General features: G+C 30.0%; 3 protein-coding genes across 3 annotated transcripts; 2 read left to right on the top strand and 1 right to left on the bottom strand.

Moving 5' to 3' along the window:
* Positions 1 to 105: 105 nt before the first annotated feature.
* LOC101515032 (histone-binding protein MSI1) lies at positions 106 to 3,501 on the bottom strand. The gene is made up of 5 exons (XM_004504618.4): positions 2,699 to 3,501; positions 2,457 to 2,609; positions 1,432 to 1,556; positions 1,247 to 1,342; positions 106 to 527 (listed from the first exon to the last, which is right to left on the bottom strand). Exons 1-5 carry the CDS (start codon positions 3,374 to 3,376, stop codon positions 302 to 304), a joined length of 1,278 nt encoding a protein of 425 aa, XP_004504675.1. The 5' UTR covers positions 3,377 to 3,501; the 3' UTR covers positions 106 to 301.
* Positions 3,502 to 5,138: 1,637 nt separating this feature from the next.
* Positions 5,139 to 6,424, top strand: LOC101515353 (uncharacterized). Its single transcript, XM_004504619.4, has one exon. The coding sequence runs from the start codon at positions 5,318 to 5,320 to the stop codon at positions 6,278 to 6,280; it is 963 nt and encodes a 320-aa protein (XP_004504676.1). The 5' UTR covers positions 5,139 to 5,317; the 3' UTR covers positions 6,281 to 6,424.
* Positions 6,425 to 11,338: 4,914 nt separating this feature from the next.
* LOC101515686 (aspartate carbamoyltransferase 3, chloroplastic) lies at positions 11,339 to 15,520 on the top strand. Its single transcript, XM_004504620.4, has 6 exons — positions 11,339 to 11,596; positions 12,215 to 12,752; positions 12,833 to 12,972; positions 13,767 to 13,940; positions 14,349 to 14,585; positions 14,836 to 15,520. The coding sequence occupies exons 2-6, from the start codon at positions 12,236 to 12,238 to the stop codon at positions 14,941 to 14,943; spliced, it is 1,176 nt and encodes a 391-aa protein (XP_004504677.1). The 5' UTR covers positions 11,339 to 11,596; positions 12,215 to 12,235; the 3' UTR covers positions 14,944 to 15,520.
* Positions 15,521 to 18,329: the final 2,809 nt, after the last annotated feature.

An 18,329-nucleotide genomic window follows, 5' to 3' on the forward strand; every position in this document is an offset into this window, starting at 1 on the left:
CTGCTGAACTGAAAATTTTGAAAAGCTACAAAACTCTAACTATAATGACCTAAATATTTTGAAAAATATCGGAGAGGTGTCCAAGGAAGAATTGGAGATCCAAAATATAAAACAGGTCAATCAGCCAATTTCTCAGAATTTTTTCAGTTACAAACAAGGCAAACATACCTTAACCATACTGGAACACACTTACAACTGTGTAGAAAGGAGTAACAGCGAGAATACAGATGGAAAAGCACTTAAGTCCCAAGCACCCAGCCTGTATTCCACACTAAACTGACTATAAAGACGGGCAATTACATTAGGAGGCCTTCGCTGACTGTTCTGGCATATCATCTTCATCATGGTAAATGTTCTCGGCCATCTGCCATATTTGAAGTATGTTGTCTTCAGCCACACTAGCAACAACCCAATCTTCACATTGGTTCCAAGAGAAGTCAGATATTTTGCTCGTATGACCACCGTGAATAAATAGCAACTCTGGTGGACCATCTTCAGCATCCTCTGGTGACTGCTCTTCGTCAATCCTACACAAATGAGTGAACAGCATTATGGCAAATACTTCTGACATATATGATTTATTAAAATATGAGTCAAATATTGATGTATTATGCATAATTCATTTTCATTACAAAATCAACCCTCAATAGCCATTTTAAATTCAGCAACTGAAACATTTAAGCTAGACTACAATTACCTATGCATGTATACTAAAAACGGAATCAACTGAAGCATTTTCAGCTAGACTACAAGTACCTATGCCGCGTCCACAACAATAATCAGTGCTAAATCAAAGCCCAAGGACCAGGGGACAAGGGTGCAGGCAACTGATTTGATTCTATATTCACATGATAATGATTTGTCCATTATTCCATCAGTCTCATATATACAGAATCCAATATATCTCAAGAAACACAGAATTTGTTGTCCGCTTAATTCTCTAAAAAATGGAGATTTAATTCACCTACGAGGTTAAAATATTTAACGATTTAAATGTAAGTCACATTTCAATTTTATCTAAGAAAGCTACCCCCCCAGAAACCGAAAAAATGCGAACCTATTGGACTGCCCTGTGAAATAGCAAAAACTCAAATTTCAGGGGAAGGACCAGCAATAGGGTTTATAATTTATAAACATCTCTAATGAATCACAAGCATACCAAAACTCAGTAACCTTTTCAAGGCAACAAATAGTGATAAAGTCCAATAAAAAGTTCAGATATGGTGATGCTTTCATGAAGCAATACCTGCTAAGATCCCACACCATGAGTCTCCGACCTAGACAACAAGAAGCCAAGATAGTCTCATTCTTTGGATTCCAGCCAACCTGGAAAACCTCCTCCCTGTTACCCCAAAAAGACAATCCAAATCAATAACTGTTAAATATAATTACATCTAGAGTAAATTTAGAAACATATGAGGAGAATGTTACTTATGACAATCAAAGGTGTGGAGTGGATTGTGGATCTTGCGCAGATCCCACAATTTAACTGTTTTATCAGTTGAACCAGTAGCAACTACCCATTCATTGAAGGGATTGAAAGCCAAGCAGTTAACCTGACAACATCCAATGTTCACAAATATAGAAGAAAAGTGTTATTAGAAGTGATGGCGAGCAAGAGAATCCGCATTGTGAAAACTCTGGAACACTGTCAAAAGATAAAGGCATACTAAAAGAACAATAGAGAAGACAAACAGACATTATAAGTTGCTGAGATTCAAAATATGTGCAACACTGGAAATCCTATCAGCAAGGAAAATATGAAAAGCCAGATATGAATAGAGCCACTATACAACTGCAGAGTGGAGTCATGACCAGTTCTTAAGTATGACCTAGGTTTTGATGGGTTAGGTCAAACATTCTCAAGAATTTATAAGTTTCAAAAGATATAATAATGATGAAGATTAAACGGTGATAATTTCAGAAGAGAATACCAAATAAAAATTGATTTTTCCAATTCCCTCTCACAAGGGCACATCATAAACCATACACAAGCAAATCAAAAGTGTTGCTAACTAGCAGCTATAGTTGTGCTAGTGCAAATCAAAAGTGTTGCTAACTAACCGCTATTGTTCTATAGCAGCATTGTTGTGTAGCGCAATTTGAACAAACTGCAATTTTCCATGATTGACAACATTGAAATCAATTTTCCACCTAAGTTATCCCCAGGCCATTTTCATTTTGACTAAATTTCTACTTCCTCGCACTAATTTCCACAAAATAGCTTGCTATTTTCAAGAGACAATAGCATTCTAATTCCAAAAGCTGTCCCCACTAAATCAATTTTATCATAAATCAGAGAATGCATAATAAAAAACTCACATCAAACACACGTTCTTACAAAACCACTCCCCTAACTATTAGGCTTCCTAGTAAACCAAATGCAAAAAAAAAAAAAAAACTTCAAATCCAAACAAATTCCTCCATTTATAAATACATTAGACAAAACAACGCACCTCGCTTGAATGTGCAATACAAGTCTGAACAGGCTTAGTAACCGACGGTGTTCGAAGATCCCATATAAGCATATATTGATCATCCCCAACAGAACCAAACAAGTACTCATGCCTCAAATGCCAAGCCACATCTTCCACAACACCTTCGTGTAGCTAACAAAAAATCACAAAAACAGCATCAACAACTAAACAGCTAACAAAACCAAATCAAATAAAAGTAATTGCAAATTGACAATACGTACCTTAAAAATCTGCATAGCATCGAGCGAACGATTTTTGGGCGTAGCATTAATATCCCACAAACAAATCTGAGCATCATCAGAACCACTAAGCAAATGACCTTGTTTAAATGTACTCCAAGACAAACCATAACCTTCAGTATTATGACCTCTTAACCTCAAATCAGGGTTACAAGAACCATCAAGTGGAGGTTTAGAAGGATGTTTACTATAATCAAAAACATAAACCTCAGCACTTATAGTTTTAGTGGCAATAATAAAACTATTCTGAGGCATATAACGAGCCCTATTAACCTCACCATCATGATTAATCTGTTGAATAATTTGTACTTTACCATTAGCACAACCGAAACCACCGAGTTCAGGACGGTCATCGTCGTAATGACGAGCGTCGTTTTCGGAATCGTCGAGAGGGAGTTGGACTTGTGCTAACATGAGGTAATTGGGCTCATTTTCGGAAGTATGAGTGCCGAGGATGAGTTTTTGGAGTGAATAGTCTTTTCCGGGTGGTTCGTGGCGGTCCGGGAGCCATTCGACGGTTAGTGATGGCCATTCGAGAGCGTGTGTTATGACGAGATCGTAAAGGAAGGGACTGTTTTTCTTCCAGATTTTGTATTCTTCGTTGATTAATCGTTCCTCGATTTCACCTCTCATTTCTTCTTCTTCCTTCCCCATCCACATTCAAACCCTAGCAAACAATTCTCTCTTCGTTACTCTCTCGATAAACCACAACACTAACCCCCCACAACACCACAACACAATACCTCGCTCTCTATTACTTTATTCTCTACTTCACTTCTAATTTCTAATTTTAATTCTATTTTTCTTTCGATCACTTTTCTCATTCCAATTTTTTTTATTATAAATTATTTAATCAAAATCATATAATATTAATGTTGCAAGTATTAATAGTTTACTTTTCCTTTTCTCAAAAAAATATAAAAACCCACGTAACAATAGTTACTCAAATTTTATTTACTGTTTCGATATGTTATCGTATATTTTACAATAAATTAAAATATAAAAAATTATACAATTTTTATCTTCCATAGTTAATTATTTAGATGAAAAAATTATTTCGCATACTTGTACTTGTACATTTTTATATATAGATATTTTTATTTAATGATAATAATTAACAATTTTAAATAATCTCTCATTTAATATATTTTTTTTATTTTATTTTTAATAGTTTATTTTTTATCGGATGAGATGATATAATTATTATTAAAAAAATTTGTATAAAAATATTAAATTTAAATTTGAGAAATAATTTTTAATCTAATCTTAACATTTATTGATTAGATTAAAATTTATAAACTTAATAATTTGCTTTATTAATCATTGAAGATAATCTAGACGACAAAGTTATTTTTATTGAATTGCATAAAGTTAAGTGATTAATGATATTTACTAATATATGCAATTTAGTATATTTTTATTTATAATTCATTTTAAGTAAAATACATAATAAAAATAAATTATTTGAATATGTTGTCCACTTTGTAATTGAATTTTAAATTTATTGGTGGTAAATAAATAAATAAAAATAAATTATTTGAATATGTTGTCCATTTTGTAATTGAATTTTAAATTTATTGGTGGCAAATAAATAAACTCGGATGTTAGTTAAAACAAATTTAGAGTAAGCCTCTTAATATCGTCTATATATGTGTGTACTTATAGATATATTTTCATTTGTAAAAAAAAAAAAATAACTTTAAGTTTTTGTCATTAATAATATATTAAAATATATGTTGATGAAAAGGAAATATAATATTTTTTAACATTTTAATGACTTTTTTAGTAATGAATGTATTAATTGATAATAAAATATCATTTTATATGAATTAATTTTTTTGTTACCTTTTAGAAGAATTGATTTTAAAATTATGTGCATTAAAATAACCATAAATACGACATTAAATAGGGGATACTAATAAATGTCGGATAGAAAAATTTGGAGGGAATGGATAGAAGATTTTTGAGGGAAGAAATGACATACTCTTAATAATAATTTTTTTTAGACTATTTTAATGCCTAATGTCTTAGCCCTATAATCTATTTTTTCTTTCCAGAATCTTAATTTCAAACATACTTAAAGATATTAGTTAGAGATTAAAGATTACATTATCTCTTTGCTCTATATTTATGCTGCAACTTAAAGCTAAATGGATTATCACTAAACTCTAGTAGCAGAATTTTTTAGATTTTAATATCGCGTTGGATTTAGCCCTTTTATTAAAAAAAGAATTTTTAATTAAAATTAATATCTGAACAATTGGTAAAACCAGTAGCAAGTGGCAAAATAATAATAATTAATTAAGTAACTATTATTTAAGTAATATAAAAATAGCAAAGTATGGTCAACTTTCAACATCTGGAATCTGGATGCCTTGGTGTACAACTTAATAAAACGTGTCCACCCAAAACAAAACAAAACAATAAGGAAAAGTACTCCTTACTATCCCATCTTCCACATATTTCTTTCTTTCTTTCTTTCTTTCTCAGCTCTCTCTCTCTCTCTCTCAATACATACAAATCTCATCAAAATAACAACATAATCCAAATCCCTAATCTCAATTCAAACCTTCTTGAATTTATTTCTTAATCAATCCAGCAATGGATCTAGCTCCAGAAGAACTCCAATTCCTAAACATCTCAAACATCCTAGGAGAATCAATCTCAATCCCCAAAACTTCCCCTAAAACCTTCTACCTAATCACTCTTACCCTAATTTTTCCTCTTTCTTTCGCAATCTTAGCTCATTCCCTTTTCACACATCCTCTCATTGTACACCTTCAATCTCCTTTCACTGATCCTTCTCAAACCTCTCATGATTGGACTCTTCTTTTAATCATTCAATTCTTCTACCTTATTTTCCTCTTCGCTTTCTCTCTCCTTTCCACCGCTGCCGTCGTTTTCACCGTCGCTTCTCTTTACACCTCAAAGCCCGTTTCTTTTTCCTCTACCATTTCAGCTATACCCAAAGTCTTCAAACGTTTGTTTGTTACTTTCATATGGGTCACTCTCCTTATGATTATGTACAATTTCGTCTTTGTTCTTTCTTTGGTACTTCTTGTTATAGCTGTTGATACTGATAATTCGTTCTTGCTGTTTTTCTCTATTGTTGTTATTTTATTGTTGTTTTTAGTTGTTCATGTTTATATAACTGCTTTGTGGCATTTGGCTAGTGTTGTTTCTGTGCTTGAACCTGTTTATGGTTTTGCTGCTATGAAGAAAAGTTACGAGTTGTTGAAGGGTAGGGTTAGGTATGCTGCTGTTTTGGTTTGTGGGTATTTGCTTATTTGTGGGGTCATTGGAGGGATGTTTAGTGTTGTGGTGGTTTATGGTGGTGATAGTTATGGTGTGTTTTCTAGGATTGTTATTGGTGGGTTCTTAGTTGGTGTTCTTGTTATTGTCAATTTGGTTGGGTTGTTGGTGCAGAGTGTGTTTTACTATGTTTGCAAGAGTTATCATCATCAAGGGATTGATAAGAGTGCTTTGCATGATCATCTTGGTGGATACCTTGGAGAGTATGTGCCTCTTAAGAGCAGCATTCAAATGGAAAATTTGGATGTATGATATTATGATTCAGGGACAAAGAATTAACCCTCAATTTACAAGTGGATTTGATTTGTAAGTTTATTTTTCTTTGTTATGCTGTAATCAAATTGTGTAAAACGGTGGGAATCAAAGACTAATGATATAGATTGTACGTTGGTTGAATTTTGTTACTTGTGTAGTTTAGTGTATCAGTTTGTTCCTTTTTTTAATAAGCTATATGAAGTTATGAACCAAACCTTGTTTAGCAGTAGTAGCTCACTAGTTTGTCCCTCATTACTGCATTCTTATTTAATGGTTGTATTCATATACTATTATACCTCATTACCTACATTACTGCATTTGAGTAGAATAAAAGTTTTTCAATAAATTGAAACCCAAATATATGACTCAGTCTATATTTGGCAAAAAAATTAAGTATTGTTTGTGCAAGCTAATTGGTTTACAGGGATTTGTTACAATTACAACTAGACTTTTTTGGTCAGAATTTTGGTTTCATGTGATGCTTTGTAACTCAATCATTTTGTTGGTTACCTTCTCAAGGAGGAAGAGGCCCGCAGAGCTGAATATATTCAGAGTTTAGCCTTTGAAGCAAAGGCTTGAGACTTTTGTGAAAAGGAAGCTCCATTAGAGAGGAGGTGGAGTTTAGATTAAATACTTTATTCTTGGTTTTCCATCTCTTTTTTTACTTTTGATAACATCAATTTTCATTTGTAACACATGGTATAGATCCTTTTTGTAGTCTGGTCTTATCAATGGCTTTTCATCTGTAACTCCCATGTCTTTAATCCTCAGTTACTCTGATCGTGCAAAACTGCAATAACTGTCTCATTCAGGCTGTTTAAATATTGCTAGTGAAAAGAGCCCTTATAATGGATAGTAGTTCTGTGACAACCATTATGGGGAGAGGGTGATGTAAACAAGATAGTTTAGTTTTGATTGTCTGTATTTCCCAACTTAATCCACCATTTCATAAATGAGCTCAAAATATCTAATGGCAACTGATCAAAACCATTGATCCTTATTTATGGCTATTTTTTCTTATACCTTGAGGTGCATTTGAGTTATCATTGATGTTCTGTTATCTAAACTATTCCCGTTTACAATGAAGTAGTTACTCAATATATATATATATATATATATATATAACTTGTTTGAGCACACTCTTGTTATTCGTCTCCTTAGTCAGGAGCTCTTACTAGAAAGTTGCTTGCATGTTTGGGAATGGTATAGAATCTATATATGTATTTATAATTTTTTTAATATTTAAATAAGGGCCGTAACATTTTTGGGAATATTATTAAAAATAACAATAAGGTTGAAAGGAAAAAATTAACACAAATTTAAAAAAAAAATGCTGAATACGATAATATATTTAATTAAACCAGACTCCTAAATTTTTCTTTTTATATTAAAATATATTAATATATACATGTGATGTATTTATTCTAAAGTAAATCTTACTTTTAACACAACAAAATGGTTGACCCTTTTATTTACTGATTATAAAATAAGTAATTTTAAAATATGTATTCAACACCATATAAATATGCAAGTACGTTACCGTATTCAACACCATCTGATATGACATTCTGGATAATATAATTTTATATGACATCTATTGAAATTTAAATTTTATATGGTATCTATTTAAATTTTATTTTTGAATATTTTTAAATATGTAAAAATTAATGTAGATAAATATACTTAAATTTCAAATAGAATTAGTAAATTAATGATTTCACAAAACATGCATAATTTTATATTACAATATAATAATTTATATTTATTTAAATTATTTAAATAAGTTGGTGTGATACCTAAAACGTTTTCTGAGTAATATGATGTTTTTTTGTTGAATGGACTTCTAAAGAAGTATGACATGAGAAGCTTAACCGATGTAGTTCATAAGTATTTGAGTATAATTATTTATACGATCTCTTAATTTAATTTTAAGTAAAATTTTAGTTTGTTATTTTTTTTTATTTAGTCTTTTATTCAATTTTAAGTGATAATTTGATCATTTATGTCTTAAAATGTCAACAATATTATTATTTTCTTTATAAAATTTCATAAAATTAATTATCATCTTCAATATAATATAAATTTCATCCAATTAATAACTCAAATCTTCAAATAAACTCATATTTTTATTCTTTATTTAATGAATTTGATGTTGTTGAAGATACAAATATGGGTTTATTTGAGTTACGGATCTGATGAATATATGATTTTTTTTTGAAATTTTTATTGAATTTTGTAGGTTTTGTTTGAAGATTTTGATAAATTTTTTAAGTTTTTATTAAGAAATGATAACATTATTAACATCTTAAGATATAAATGGTCAAATTATTACTTAAAATTAAATAAAAAAATACTAAAATATTTAAAATTGAATTAAGAGATCAATAATTATACCTAAATATTTGTCCCTCAATTTGACATATTTCCACCACTATATATATATAGTCGTACCTCCACAATGTCGGCCTCATGCACTACATAATGAGAATCGGTGAAACTTTTGTTGTTGTTATATTTCATTAAGAATTTCAATAGGACTATGTGTTTTCTTGCTCTCCGTACTCGCTCCTCAACGACGAATTTTTTATCTCATCCAACGAATTTCCGTAGAAATCCATCAACATAAAATAATTAAAATTTATATTACTTTTAGAATAAGCTTTATCCTACTTGAAATAAAAGTAATTAGAAATTTTATTTTGCTTAAAAATATGTTATTTAAAAAAAAAAGAGCAAATGACCAAAAGAGATCATACTTGCAACTCATTTATATATTCATAAAATAAAGCAGAGGGAATGATCTCTTTCCCATCTCCAAACTTCCTACCCACATGATCCTAAATGAGACAATATTCATAAGAATCCCCACTCACACGTGTAAATTTATATCCTAATATTACATTGTTTGTCTATTCTTTGCAATCAACATAATTTCTCTTCCCAAATTATTTTCATGTAATTCTACATTTAAATTAGTTAAACTCATAGCATGATACTCCTTTTCTGTTTGAAACAATATTGCTTGGTTATCGCCTAGGACTAGGAGATGTGCTTATTGAAGGCCTTGTACGACGCCCACATGCGAGGATTAATCTCGTTTAGGTCATGGCATTTATATCAAGGAATTTTTCTTAAGAATAGCTAAAATATAGTGTGTTCAAAATTGCAGACTTACTAAAAAAAATAAGCATTGAGACTTAGAGTGTAAAAGAGTTTAATATTTAATCAAATCACAATCGTATATTGTGTTAAATCATTTAATTTTATGGTGTATATTGGATTATGATTTGAAAAAATTTTAAAAGATTTTTTTGTAAAGGTAAAGTATTAAGGTATTCAATCAAAATTTTAATGTATATAAAATAAATCTTGAGGTATTCAATTATGATTGTTTTTTTTAAACAAAATGTATAAATCAAACTATATCCAATCAACAGTTTTTTAAAAATAAAATGTATAAATCAAGTTATATCCAATCAACACTTTTTATAATTTATAAAAAGTGTTGCACTATTCAAAATCTTTTAAATTTTAACGAATTGTTTTTAAAAATGAATTTATAGAATTTTGTAATACTTTTTAGTGAAATTTTAGTAGAAAATGTATATTCCTACATGGCTACAATATGAGATTTCTATGGTCTCTCTCAAATAATATCATTTTAAGTTCCACTTTAAGGTGTATGTGATACTCAAATTTGATTATTTGATATAATCTATATAGTAATACATATTATGATAATGACTCTTAAAATAAAAATAAATTGATAATCTTCTTAATGCATAATTAAATTTTTTAACTAAGATGATAACGGTGATTATTATAATAAGTTAAGAATCATAAAAATGAGAATAAATTATTAATTTATTTGTGAATAATTGAAGATTTTGTTGATAGAATAATGATAATTACCTTTATTTTTAAATTTTTTTTTGTGAAATGATTGTCTTTGATTTTAAATATATGGAATTAAATTTTGTAGAAATAATTTAAATTTTAACAAATAAAAAAGGCATATTAAAAATATTGTGTTAGAAAGTATTTTGCAATAATTTATCTTAATGATAGCTTAAAATTGATTGAGTCATTTAAAATTTTGTAAAGAATATTTTCAAATCCTATAAATTCTTTTGATAACAATCATTTGAAATCCAAATTATAAATCTCAATAGTTTTTTAAAATCTCAAGTCACTAAAATATAGCAAGAATTTTTTATGCAAAAATTACTTTTTATAATTATAATCTAATACATCCCTTGCTTCATTCCAATAGTATTCATTCCAATAGTATTAAGTGACAATCAATAGGCTCCGGACGACTTAGCCTATTTTCATCCTTAAATATAACAAATAAATAATTTAATTGGTTGTCAATGTAGAATAGTTTTACATTAATTGTGTATATCTGTTGCATCTATTATATATCTTGCAAAAAATCTAAAATACCCGTATCTAGAATTTAAGCACATCATAATATTATGGGTAAATTAATTTTATAATTTTTAATACACTTTGTCTCTTATTTTTCAATTTTTTTTGTATCCCCACTTTTTTTTAAAAAAATCACTCTGCTCGTTCTCTTTAAACAACTTTTTATTATATCTATAAAATACAATATTTAGTCCAAATATGTTTTTGTTAAATTGATAATTATCCTCTGTATATCAATTATTTAAATATAAATTCGTAGTTATAAAGTACGCCTCACAGATCAATTAATTAAAAAGCAAATTTTCATGAGTTATTAATTAACAAACAAACTCATAATTATAAATAACTTCTACAAATCAATTAATTAATAAATGAATTATATTTGACTATAACTCATCTTTTAAATATTTAATTGATAAAAGCATAAAAAAAAATTATATACAATTAAAATTTATTTATATAAAGTCGATATTTTCAACAGTAAATGCATAGTTATAAAAATATAAAGATAAACTTATGTGCCATGTCTAATTAACTTTTGTAACTGTTACAAGTGTATGGATAGGATAAAAAAGAATACCCATGAGAAAGCACACATAATCAATTAAGCATTAAAAAAAACATTTTATTTCATTTGAAAAAGCAAAAAGCAGTTACAAGTGATTTTGTATTTCTTCTATCTTCTGTTTCTTTTAATATACCATTTTTCAGGACTAAATTTCCTTTCTAATAACTTTGATTTGATTGAGGTGTAAAATTAAATTGCGCGGTGTACTAGGGAAGATCTGTTTCGTGATAGTGTGTGTATATATATCTAACTCTGATCAAAATTGTGAAATTCCCTGACAAGTTCTTCTTCTATTCTCAATTTCACCAACACAGGTATATTATTACTAACTCTATCTGCAGTTTATTTTTCATAGGTCTATATGTTGTTTAGTGTTTTAATTCTGGTGTAGTTGTTCAAAGATCCAGTTTTTTATACTAAAAATCATAGTTACAACTTACAAATATATTTTTTCTCTACATGGGAGAATTTTGTGATCAAGTTTCAAGTTTAAGAGAGAATTTTACAATCTAGCTAGCATGTGGGGTGCTTGAAATTGTGTACTATCTGTAATTGTGTTATAACTGTTCTAACCTTGATGGATGAGATTGAAGTGAAGTGAGTTGGTATAGTTCATATTATGGCTGACTATCTTTGTTGTTTTAGAATTGAGAGAAATGATCATTTGTGTTTTTGGTTCTTAATATGAGGTATTTATTACTGGAAAAATCTGCCAAAAGTTTCAAAGGTAGAACCTTTGATGCGGCGACAATTTATTTTATGGGATTTTTTACTTCTTGTTCTTGAAATTTTTGTTACTTTCCTCCTCCGCTAGACAATTTTTATATGGGAAGTTGCTTAATGAAAGGTTTTATAGAATACTTTTATGCCTATTAAAGGTTGAATGGTTTGAAACCAATATTAAGCCAACTAATAATATTTTGCTTTTTTAGGGTTGGTTCGTTTCTTCTGCAATGGCTGCTTCATCTTCACTTTTCTCCTACTCAATGCACATGGAGGTGTTTGCTCCAAAGATATCAAAATGCAGCAAAGATTTTATATGCTGTCATAGAAAAATTTCCTATACAGAACCTAGTTATTTAAAATCAACATGCTATCCTATTTCACGATTTTTATGCATAAACAATTTGTCAAAATGGGGGAAAATGAAAAAAACCAGGCAAGGAGATGGAATCCATTACTTTTCGGATGGGCAGAAATTTCAACTTGATGATGTTATTGAAGCTCAACAGTTTGATAGAGATATTTTCAATGCCATTTTTGAGGTTGCACGAGATATGGAGAATATTGAGAAGAATTCTCCTGGAAACCAAATTTTAAAGGGTTATCTTATGGCTACATTATTTTATGAGCCCTCTACTAGAACTAGACTTTCATTTGAGTCTGCCATGAGAAGACTAGGTGGAGATGTTTTAACAACTGAAAATGCTAGAGAGTTTTCATCCGCAGCTAAAGGAGAGACGCTTGAAGGTTTTGAATTCCCTTGTCCTTTTTCAAGTTTGATGTGGATTTCTTTCTTCAACCATTCTCATGGTAGAGTTTGCTTCCAGATACAATAAGAACAGTTGAGGGTTACTCCGACTTAATTGTGCTTCGACACTTTGAAAGTGGTGCTGCGAGAAGAGCTGCAGATATAGCTGGGATTCCAATAATCAATGCGGGCGATGGTCCTGGACAACATCCGACCCAGGTATGCTCATTTGAATGGTAGATTCCATTGCAACCTAAGTTCCTGAAACATAATAGATATCATATGCTGTAGATTTTTCTGCTACATGAAACTGATTTAGGGTATCCATCTCACTGCTAGTCCATTTTTCAGTACTTCTTGTCATATCTGGATTTTGAAGGCCACCGAAAATTTGATGAAAATTTTAAAAGCATAAAACATAATTAAGGCCATAACAGAGCCCCATGAAATGCAAATATTAAAAGACAGAACATGATTTTTTGCTTGACCTTTGCTACCATCCACTTTGATAAACTATTAATAATATCCTTATGATTGTTTTTGAGCTTGGTCAAATGTTTGTGTTAATCATAAATAATTATGGGACAAAGGGAGTATTTCCATTTAGTATAATTAAATATGCACTTAGTCTACTTCGCCATTTGGGGTGGGTTTAATAACCAAAGAAGAAGGATGAAGAGTTCATAGTATATGTGATTGGTGTGATGTGCCCAATTTTTAATAGAGGACCGAAATGGTAGCTTTTGTATATCCTAACTTTAGCCTATTGTGAGCTATAGTCTTCCAATTTGCAAGTGGTTTTAAAAACCTTTTCTTCATTCTTCTACAGATTCTGTGTTCATTATTTTAAACAATCTTTTTCTTGTTATCTTTCTAAATGCTGGATAAGCCTTATAGAGGCAGGTTCAAGATCTTGTAAAACCTTGTAATAGACTGTGTAATTGAAGACTGAAGTACTACAAACTATTATAATTTGAGTTCAAATCTTAGCTACTTTTTCAATCACTACTCAGGCACTTTTGGATGTTTATACCATTGAAAGAGAAATTGGAAAGCTTGATGGTATAAAAGTTGGGTTTGTGGGAGACTTAGCTAATGGGAGGACAGTTCGTTCATTGGCCTACTTGCTTGCAAAGTACAAAGATGTTAAAATTTATTTTGTCTCTCCTGATGTGGTAAAAATGAAGGTAATAGTTAGAACATTCTTATTTTTACTCATCATGTTTTGAGATTTATGAGTATGCTTGGAATGAGAAAATAATTAGTAGTTAGAAAATGAATTGAGAATAAGTGGCAATCACAATGTATATATGTACATATGCAAATATAGCTATGAAACATTGAAACTTCAGATTGAAGGTGCGCCCAATGTCTGACATGAATCGATGTCTGACACCAACACGACATTGACCTATGTAGTTACATGTAATTGATTCCATTTTTCAAGTCATTATCAATGTTGAGGTGTCAATGTTGTGTTTGACGTCCGTGTTTGTGTCAATGTTTCATAGGATATACCGCTATTTTTAACCTTCCCATTTGTATGGCTACAAAGCACAACCTTGGTCTCTCACTGTTGATGTTTACATTTATAGGATGATATAAAAGACTATTTGACATCAAAGGGAGTGGATTGGGAAGAAAGTTCTGATTTAGTGGAAGTGGCCTCGGAGTGTGATGTGGTTTATCAAACTCGTATTCAAAAAGAAAGATTTGGAGAAAGACTTGACCTTTATGAAAAAGCTAGAGGCAAGTATATTGTGAATCAGAATATTCTCAAGGTGATGCAGAGACATGCTGTGGTTATGCACCCTCTTCCAAGACTTGATGAAGTAAGTATTCTATATCAAATGTTGTGACTTGTTCGGGGTCCTTCAGGAGAAGAGGTGGTAAAACAGGTTGGGACTGCCGGACCAACCCATTATTTTAGACGGGACTAGTTGAAATTTTGGACTCTCCCAGTTAAGTTGATTAACTAGCATAAAAAATGGGTTGAGCGGATTGGTCTGTTTTGTCACCTCTATCTAGGAGCATAAGCACCAAGTTTACACAATTTCTAAATTTCTTGTTGTTTTCATGCAGATCACTGTGGATGTTGATTCTGATCCAAGGGCTGCTTACTTTAGGCAAGCCAAATACGGTTTATATATTCGAATGGCTCTTTTGAAACTCTTGCTTGTTGGGTGGTAAACCTGCAATTCATCTTCAAAATGTATGCAAGATGCTGAATCGTCAATCATACCTCCTTTTGCTTCTGGTTGCCCCATCCTTTAATATATACTTTCCCTTTTTCTTTTTCTTTATACTTTCTAATCTTATAATAGGTCTTGCAATTGGAAAGAGTAGTTCGAGGAGATGGTAAAACGATTTATAGTGCATGTTCTTGACAGCATGCTACTAATTTTACATTTTGATATCCACAGTAAGATTGTTTTCAACTTACTAATTACTCTCCATGTGACTTCAATAAGGTACACTGAAGAAGTTTTATGCGTTTTATGCATGAAGTTCAGAATTCGAATAGTAGAAACTCTGCCAGCGTATGAGAATTTGTTTGCAATTTTATCTTAATTTGTATGGGGAGCAGTGTCAAGAGTTTTGATTTTGAAGAGAAATTTTAATTGGCATGGTAGATTAAGAGTATCTGTGTATGTTTTTATGTTTTTTTTTTCTTTCATAACAAGTGTGGATGTTTCACCCTTACAAAAATACTGATAATATTTTGAGTACTGATTGAAAAAAAAAGAGGGAGGAAATGTGATGTGGATTTGAGTGCTTCCAAATGTGATGAATGATCTACTAAGTGATTTCTTGAGATAAAGTGGTAAAATAAAAGGAAAAAATAAAAAAATAAACATAAGTTAGATGGAGAAGGCGCCATAACCAAAGATGATTGAATTAAAACAAGTTTTAATTCAAAAACTCAAAGAGAAGACACATCTCACTAACATTCTCATTCTCATGAGAGAAATTATAATACATTTCAAATTTCCCAAAATTAAACTCTTACAAGGTATTTAAAGAAGAATTTACCATATTCTTAAAATGCACCAAAAGACAATTATCTAGACTCATATTGAGTTTATACCACTTAACTAAAATTATAACAATTCAAATTAAACACAAATAAAACTAAAAAACTATTATAAAGTCTTGACTTGAAATATCCTTTGTTTTTTCTTTTAATTAGCTCATTTTAGGTCATTATCATTCTCTCATTCTTAGAAGAAATTTGACCTCGAATTTAGCTCAATCATAACCCACAAAAAGAAAAACACAAGTCAAAGACATGATGAACAATGTTAATGCTACCACAGGGATCAAATGGAGATTTTGAAAAATCACCAAATGTGCCAAGTAGGTGAAACACAACTCCACTTTTTGCATTCAACAATCCAACATATTCATTTTCAATATAAAGAAATTTCAATATAGAGATAAAATTATACCTCTTGAAATTGACATTAAGTACCAATGTTACCTTCCTAAGATTGGAAATGGTGACAAAAAATAAGTTACTTTGTATTTTTAAATACTTCAAAGTAAGTTGAGCTTCTTGTACATTCACTTCATCATAAATAAATGGAGGTTCTTTTTTAAACAAGACAAGTATGTCAAACAAATTAGGAGTATTATATGGAAGTTTAAAAGATTTGTCAAGAACAAAAAGAGTAAGGAGATGTGTAGTAGTACAACTATCAACTAATTTCACATGAAAACATTTACCCTTCATAGAAAATCTCAAGATACTAATTTTATTTTTAACATAAGAATAAATATTCAAGCTAGCAAACAAATGTTTCTTAAAAGTCCCAACATATTCTTTAAAAAAATTGTCATGAACCAAATTTACTTTAGAAAACACAACAATACTTTTATCAAGAAAATCATTCAAATCTTAGCTCATAATTCTCAAATCAAGTTTAGAAGAATAAGATGTATTAAACACTTGATGCATCATGAATTCAACTTTCAAATGAGGCTTATGGAAATAGCACAAGTTAGACATTTCAATATGAATATTTGCAAACCTATCAAGCATAGGAGGAAGAAACTTATCAAACAATTTAAGAGAAACATGAATTAAAGTAGTAGAAGAATTAAAGTTGCTATGATTCAAACCAATATTTTCTTTACAATCATCCTTTTGAGAAACCTTTGGTAATCACTTTTAACTTCAATGGATTGTGAACATTCCTTTTTTGGAGACATATCTTCAAGCTTTTGAAAATCAGAGTCAACAAAGTTAGGCAAATAGTTAGACCCAATATCTTGTTCTTTGTCTCTCGAATTTTGTTCCATTTCATCTTTTTTTTTTCTTTAATTTTCATTTTCTCTCTCAATGCTAACTTGTTTTTTTTCTTTTTCTCTTTCTCTTTCTTTTATTTGATTTTCTCTTTCTCTCAAGGCTAGTTTTTCTACTTTTCTTGCTTTCTTTGTATAGCCATTTTTCATAAAGATATTTTACATACTCCGGATTCAATACAAAACTCTAATATATTCTTCATATGATATACTTTTTTTTCGATCCTCATTTTTATATTATTTGTGTATTTTCTCTTTTGCATACTTCGTATCATCTTTCTCAAAATCTCTTTGGCTCATTGCTTTTTCTCTATCTCTCGTTTCATACCTCATTTCCTCTTCATCATAATTTTCACATATTTTTTCTTTTTCTCTAAATCTCCTCTCATACCTCATTTCATTCTCATTATAACTTCTATATCTTCTTTCTTTCTCAATTTCAAATCTATCTTTATTTTGAGAAGATCTTCCATGACTAGATCTCTTATCTCTTTGATTTACAAATTCTTCTCTCAAAACATTCATTTGAGTATTCAATATTTTTGTAAAATGACCCATAAGATAAGTGATTCTAGGAGAAATGAGATTTTGGTCACTTCCACTCATATTTTTCAAAACAAAAAATCAAGAAGTACCACAATAATCAAGCAAATAATAAGAACAAGATAAGAAAATAAAAATAAGGCACTCACCACTCACTAATTGTTTACACCCAAAAAAATGTATCACTCATGTATATCACTCAATGAAAGTTTTTTTTCCAATGATGTGCACTCTTGTTTTTTCAACTCAAATTACTCTTTCAAGTTCTTAAAAAAGAACCCAAATAAAAATCTAAATTAAAGAATCGAAACACAATGTAGCAAGTCCACAAGAGTTTCAAGAAGGAAAACTCTAAGATAAAACTAAGAGAATTTAAAATGACAAAACAAGAAGAATAAAAACTAGGTAATGAAGACACACTCAAGTAGATTATCAAATAAATAAAAAAAAATTAAAATTAAATGACTGTGTGATACAAATATGTGGGATGTAAGATACTAAAATCAAACTTGCAATGCCTAAAAGAAGTAACAAGAATGCAAAAAAATGTTTGATGTTTTATTAAGAATATGACATTATTGGTTACGTCTCGGTCGTAGTTACTGATTAATGGGGGTAATTTATGATCGTTAATGTATGTAAAATAACATTTTCTCATACTCAGTCAGGGCTTTTGACAGGGGAGGGGGGAGACATGATAAAAAAAGAAGTATTGTGTAGACTTTCAA

The sequence above is a fragment of the Cicer arietinum genome, chromosome 6, assembly GCF_000331145.2.
Source record: "Cicer arietinum cultivar CDC Frontier isolate Library 1 chromosome 6, Cicar.CDCFrontier_v2.0, whole genome shotgun sequence".
Classification (NCBI taxonomy): domain Eukaryota; kingdom Viridiplantae; phylum Streptophyta; class Magnoliopsida; order Fabales; family Fabaceae; genus Cicer; species Cicer arietinum.